Source organism: Mus caroli, chromosome 13, assembly GCF_900094665.2.
Source record: "Mus caroli chromosome 13, CAROLI_EIJ_v1.1, whole genome shotgun sequence".
Classification (NCBI taxonomy): Eukaryota; Metazoa; Chordata; class Mammalia; order Rodentia; family Muridae; genus Mus; species Mus caroli.
In genome coordinates, this window is record NC_034582.1 from 12,720,080 (window position 1) to 12,727,388 (window position 7,309).

Consider the following 7,309-nt stretch of genomic DNA (forward strand, 5'->3'; position numbering starts at 1 on the left):
AAAATGGCAAGCTCAAGGGGAATGTCTTCCACATCAAAAAAAAAAAAAAAAAAAAAAAAAAAAAAAAAAACGATTTGCTGGCAGGCACAGTGGGGACTTAGGAACACCTGAGAGGCCTGGAGGGAACTGTGTGTGCTGGCTACAGAAACACTTGATGACCAAAGCAGGCAGCTGAGTCTCAGAGAAGGCCTCCAAAGGTACTCGAAGAGAACAGTCAAAGAAAACCTCCCACAGGCCCTTTGAGCAGTCTAAGAATTCCACTGTGTACAAAGGGAATTCCTGATTCTGCAGATTTCACATGAATCCTACTGTGGCAAAGATGGAAATAGTCACTGCCAAGGAAAGTTCTTGGAAGATTATGAACCACAGTAGGAAATCCATATGTCTACTGAGGAGCATACACTTGTAAAAATCTGGTAATGCCTCAGTTCTCAGTTTGGGGTGTCAAATTGAGTGCAAGAACTGAGTTTCTTATGAGTCCATCATGCCTAGAGTTTATTTTTAGTTTATTTTAAGAGTTATCTGTACTGCTAGTTCATTCTCAGAAATGCATCCCTAGTTTGACATATTCTAAAGATGAGCGTATATGTAGGCACATAAGAAAAGTACCTATTTTCATAATAGACAACAGGCAAACCCCTGCTATATTCACATGTCGATGTAACTTTTGATCTAAAAATATACTTCCACTTCAAAAGGGATTGGCAAATACTACAAAAAATATAACATTTATATTAATATATTTAAAAAGACAATAAATGGTTAATGCACTCTAGTTGTAATATTTGTTGAAGCAAAAAGAAGGTTTTTTTTTTTTTTAAGAAAACATTATATGAAAAACATGCTCAAAACAACTGCAAGGACTGTCTTCTAGAAAGTCTGCAAGCATGCAGGGAGCTAGGCATTTTGTCTATATTTTTATGCCATTTCCCAACATTCAGAGCAGTCCTTAGTATGTCTATATTTGTAAAAATAAATGAGTGAGTGAATGAGCGAGTAAACAAATTTGGGAGAGCCCAGTATTGAGTACTAAATGTTACAAGTGAAATTGGGGTTCTCTCAGGGTTCTTAGTCTTCCTAATAAGAACAAGACCTTAAGAACAATTCAGATGAAAGGTCAGGGGCAATTGTATTAGCATCTACTAGAAAAAAACCACAGGCAGTCTAGCTGTAAACCTCAGGAGCTGCCTGGAGGTGAGGTGGAAAGAAAAGGCAGGAACACAGGACCTGGGGGCTAGGTATGGAGGTTCAGCAAGATGAGGAATAGGGAGGCACCGTAAGATAAAGAGCTAAACAGTCCAAGGGTCTAAAAAGTTAACTTAGGTCCTGGCCAATATCCAAAAGAAAACGAGGGGAAGGGAAAAGTTGCACCTTTCTGAATCAGAGAATTCATGGTAACTGTATAGAAAATAAGAACTCTGGGGAGACAAAGTACATAATCTTACTAAGAGGATAATTATCTCTCCTATCTCGTTAGCATGGCATTAACTGAACCCACCTGTTTATGGGGTGGTTCCTTAACAAGGTGATTTACTGGCCCTACTGAATAAAGTCTTACCGTTTTGGGAGTATGTTGAAATAGTAGGTGCTCCCTTAGGAAACAGCATTCCCTTAATGGGCCTCAATAGAGCCCGAGTAAGAATCCTTTAATAGGAGTACTTGCTATGGAAACTCCTGAGTTTCCATGGCCACTCCACTGAAATAAAAGGAAGTTTTATTGGCTTAAGGTTACTGGAATACTTTGAACTTTCTAGCAAGTAAAGATTTGCTGCAGAGCTAACTCATTTTTTAACCCCCTACCAAACAACTACAATTCCTTTATTTCACAATTTAAGCATCACCCTGATGTACTTTTCACCTCTCTTGATGTCTGTGCCCCAACCTTGGCCTTCACCTTCCTCCCCTAGCCTACGACACAGCATCTTGAACTGGTTCTTGAACTTTATCACATGCCCTCAGCCTTAGAAACTTCTTCCAGAGGTCTGCTGACTCACTTCTCTCAATTCCTACAGGCCTCTGTTCACACTTCATTTTATCATCCAGGCCCCTTGATGCATGGATAGGAATGAAGCCAGCATCATTCTCAGCTTTTGTTACTGGTCCTTTCCCTCCCCTTGTTGTCTTTCAGTTATGCACTTTCCTGGTTTATTTATCTTCAATCCTTATAACGTATTCACTTACTAAGCAAGAGCCTCCAGGCAGTACATGTTGAATTAATAAAGTAGAGTTGCTATGTGTCATTGCAAGAAAGAAATATGGTATATGAAAAGGGTACAGTCCTTAAAATACCTTTACTATCCATTCATTGTGTATACAGCCTGTGGTGATTTGAATGAGAATGGCCATCATAGACTCGTATTTGAATGCTTGGTCCCCAGTTGGTAGACCTGTTTGTTACTCCTTATTAGAGGTGTGTCACTGAAGGTGGACTTTGGGGTTTCAAAAGCCCACACCTTTCACAGTTAGTTAGCTCATTCCTCTCTCCCCCTCTCCCCTTCCCTTCCCTTCTCCCTTTCTAATTCCCCGGCCCTGTGCCCCCTGCCTCCTGTTTGTGGAAAGGGAGACAAGCTCACAGCTATTGCTCTAGCACCATACCTGCCTGTCTGAAGCCATGCTTCCTGCCATGATGGTCATGGACTAACCCTCTGGACCTTGGTCATAGGATCACTTCACAGCAATTGAAAAGTAAGACATTTCCTAAATTTCAGACTGGCATCTGTGAAAGAGGAAGAATAATCACCTGTATAGGGCTTGAGCTAGCAAATATAGTGATTCTCCTTCCCTTCTCGCTACATATTAATGTGTCTCTATTTCCACGGAACACTCAATAATGTTTCACAATTTCTGAAATGATTGAAAGGAAACTTCTTAGGTCAAGATCAGAATACTGAACAATGCAGACCTCTGAGGCATACTATCCCCAGGACTAAAGCCCATTTTACTTGTGTTTGATTACAAGCTAGATATGAGCTACAGACTGCATACTTTCTCTCCTAAAGGTGCAATTATCTGTTTGGGAACGCAGGAAGAAATATAACAGTGTGGCTTCATAGCAATGTAGAAATGGCCATCTAGCTACATCTGGTTCAGGACATGCTAAGTATGGGAAAGAAAATGAAACACATAAAATGTGTGTATGGCCAGATTAGTGGTCTCCAACTGAAATGAGTGAGATACCTAGAGACAAGGAACTTCCATAATATCAGACTACGAAGGACCCTAGATTTCAAACAGAGTCAACTGGACTTAGTCCTGAAATTTTTGAAAAACCAGTAACTTTCAAAATACTGGAATAACATATATCATATATGAGAATGACAAGCTTCAAAGCATTGGTAAAGACTCCTGAAAGCTGACCACTAAATAGTATTAACTCACTGGTAGTGCTTGTTCAGAGAGATAAAGGATGTGCTTGTAGGTGAGAATGAATAGACACGCTAATCTTCCCTCATCCCAGCTATTTGACATACCCTGGATGAGAAAGTATTGGGAGTAGTAAAAAAAAAAAATTATAATAAAAGTGTTAAGGTAATGCCAAAATAGTCAACACACAAAAGGAAGGGACTGTAAACACTGGCTCTGCAAACAAAACAAAACAACAACAAAAAGAACACCCTAAGTGAAGAATTCCCAAAGTTTCTTTCTGTGACTATTACTAGATTCTTCCTTTCAATATACTTTCTTATTCTTTCTTGAATCTTAATAGAAAAATAATGAGCCTATGAGTTCAAAAAACGTTTAAATGCCTCTCTCTCTCTCCCTCTCTCTCTCTCTCACTCCCTCTCTCTGCTGGAAGTTGTTGAACAGTACAATTCTACAACTGAATTTATCAAAGTTTTATGGCACAAAAAAATCCTAATTTTGTGTGTCTAGGTGCTAGTGACTTAATAAGATGATACTTGCTTGCATCTGCCTGGTTTTACATCTTTCTTGGGACTTACTCTTCTCACAGCATGAACATGATTTATTTGGTCTATCAAAGAGCTTTTGATAAGTTTCTCACAAGTGCCTATTATTGAGACTTGGTAACCATGGTGTGAAAGGAAAAGTCCTATCAACCAATTAAATGAATTAAAAATGCTTTAGAGACAAAGAGGCAAAAAGTAGAAATGAATGGGTAATTCTCCTGTGAAGAAAGGTTAATCATTAAGGGCTGTGAGGCTTTGCAGTAGAATCAGAATTATATTTAACTAATGATCAGGAAAGGGGCACCCAATTCTTATTCCCATACTCTGTGTGCATTAGCCCCTCCACTGACACAAACAGCATTTGACACATGGAGGACAGTCAGTGTAGAGAAGTGTTCAAAATGAAGAAAGGGCATACATAGGTCTCTGACTGGGAGAACCAGATGCTTCATCTAGGTATCAGGTTGAAGCTTACCTTGCTGAAAGGATTTTCACAAGCTCTTTTCTATTCTGTACCCGAAGATGGTTCGTTCTATACTTGCAATCATCAATCAGTTCAGGCAAATTCAAGATCTAAAGGGAAAAAAATAACGTATACTTTACAAGTTCTTCTTGGACCCTTAGGTCCTACAGCAGTCAGGATCTGCCTTTCCATTCTTTCCTTTTCACCATACCTCTCTACAAGGGTATGGAAGCAGCAATATAAACCTGGAGGAATTATATTGATGAATTACTCTTGTCAATTATACGAGAGTATCTATATTCACTTATATAAAACCTACAGCCAACATATATCTTAGGGGCACAGAACTAGTTGTTCCATATGTTAATAAAATGATATTATCTACCCCAGGAGTGCTATTCAGGATATTGTATAAGGTGCTAACATAAAGGGAAAGCTCAAGTATTTTTCCAAATTCTAGCTGTTCAAACGACATCAAATTAAACCATCTTCCTCTTTCAGGAGTGTCACTATTTTTCTGTAGTGTGTCTCCCTGAAGGAACACTGACTAGAAATGCTGTCGTGCACTTCCTCTTTGGCTGCTCCTTGCTAAAGGGAAAATCCATCCAGCAAACCCCATTGGACATCCTGTAGTTTTAACAAGACCATAAGGAAAGTACCAAGTGGATTTGGAAGGGAAAAGACATTTTGAAAGAATGTATGGAGACAAGAGTTTGGCAGTTGTGTTGGAAAGTCAGAAGGAGCATTTATGGGCTGGGGGCAAGCCAGGTGCCCTATGGAAAGCCTTACTTACTTCATTAATGTGTTTGCTTTTGATATAAACACTTAATTGCTTCACTTATTTCCCATAGTTTAAATAAAATCAATCCACTAATCATCTCACAAAAGAGAGAGAAGAGAAGATTCCCCAGGGTCAAGAGTCCACCACAGCAGTGCAATTCCTCTTTCCTATCCACCACCTACTCTCTCTAAAAGCAGTAATACTCTTCAGGATTTTGAAAAGTGACACTGCATACAGTGTTCTTTCTAGAAACCTCCCAGTTATTGCACATGATCCCAAAATTGGTCTCAAATCCTGACCTAGTCACAAACTTCCTTCTGAAGAGTAGGTCTTCACAAACAAGCACATTCCTCCCCTAAGAAACTAGTCAAAATTTCAAGTCAGACTAGATATAAAGCATACTACTGCCAGCTACATTTAAAAAAAAAAAAAGAAGACACAAGGTGACTGTGTTTTTGAGGGGCTAGACTGCCCATGTGTCCTCTGCATTTGACTTACTGGACTTTTTTGTCTTTCATACATCAGCCCTCAAAGTCCAAATCAGCTCTGTTTATGATACCTCTGCTTTAGTTCTATGCCTTTCACCATCCTCTTATTTCACCTTGCCAGACTCATTATTCTTGAAGTGAGTTTCCTGGGAAGAGCATAGAATTTAGTCAAGAATTATTTTCTTCAATAAATAATGGCCATTAAGATATCTTTTTAAAAAAAAATTTACAGTTTTTATAAGATATTTTCTTCATTTACATTTCAAATGCTCTCAATTCTGAATATAAATGCAAGGGCAGCCACATTCATTAAAGACACTTTAGTAAAGCTCAAAGCACACATTGCACCTCACCTCACACAATAATAGTGGGAGACTTCAACACACTACTTTCACCAATGGACAGATCGAGGAAACAAAAACTAAACAGGGACACAGTGAAACTAACAGAAGTTATGAAACAAATGGATTTAACAGATATCTACAGAACTTTTTATCCTAAAACAAAAGGATATACCTTCTTATCAACACCTCATGGTACCTTCTCCAAAATTGACCATATAATTGGTCACAAAACAGGCCTCCACAGATACAAAAATATTGAAATTGTCCAATGCATCCTATCAGATCACCATGGACAAAGGCTGATCTTCAATAACAACATAAAAAATACAAAGCCAACATTCCTCTAAAATATGGGCACAGGGGAAAAATTCCTGAATAGAACAACAATGGCTTGTGCTGTAAGATCAAGAGTCGACAAATGGGACCTCATAAAACTGGAAAGCTTCTGTAAGGCAAAAGACGCCGTCAATAACACAAAATGGCCACCAACAGATTGGGAAAGGATCTTTACCTATCCTAAATCAGATAGGGGACTAAAATCCAATATATATAAAGAACTCAAGAAGGTGGACTCCAGAAAATCAAATAACCCCATGAAAAAATGGAGCTCAGAGATAAACAAAGAATTCTCACATGAGGAAAACCAAATGGCTGAGAAGCACCTGAAAAAATGTTCAGCATCCTTAATAATCAGAGAAATGCAAATCAAAAGAACCCTGAGATTCCATCTCATACCAGTCAGAATGGCTAAGATCAAAAATCCAGGTGACAGCAGATGCTGGCAAGGATGTGGAGAGAGAGGAACACTGATCCATTGTTGGTGGGATTGCAAGCTTGTACAACCACTCTGGAAATCAGTCTGGCAGGTCCTCAGAAAATTGGACATAGTACTACCAGAGGATCCTGAAATACCTCTCCTGGGCATATATCCAGAAGATGCTCCAACTGGTAAGAAACACACATGCTCCACTATGTTCATATCAGCCTTATTTATAAAAGCTGGAAAGAGCCCAGATGCCCCTCAACAGAGGAATGGATACAAAAAATGTGGTACATTTACACAATGAAGTACTAATCAGCTATTAAAAATAATGAATTTATGAAATTCCTAGGCAAATGGATGTGTCTGGAGGATATCATCCTGAGTGAGGTAACCCAATCACAAAAGAACTTAAATGATATATACTGTCTGATAAGTGGATATTAGCCAGAAACTTTGAGTACCCAAGATACAAGATACAACTTGCTAAACGAATGAAACTCAAGAAAAACGAAGACCAAAGTGTGGACACTTTAACCCTTCTTAGAATTGGGAACAAGACACC

General features: G+C 38.8%; 1 protein-coding gene across 5 annotated transcripts in view; it reads right to left on the reverse strand.

Annotated features, from left to right (window-relative positions):
- Sugct (succinyl-CoA:glutarate-CoA transferase) overlaps window positions 1-7,309 on the reverse strand; it is a 778,692-nt gene that overhangs the window by 404,278 nt on the left and 367,105 nt on the right. For all 5 annotated transcript variants that reach the window (XR_003834661.1, XM_021180767.2, XM_029468350.1 and 2 more), the window contains exon 11: window positions 4,384-4,481. Coding sequence is in view for 4 of the 5 variants with exons in the window: in XM_021180767.2 (XP_021036426.1) it covers window positions 4,384-4,481 (98 nt within the window). In the remaining variant the exon portion in view is untranslated. The remainder of the gene's footprint in view (window positions 1-4,383; window positions 4,482-7,309) is intronic.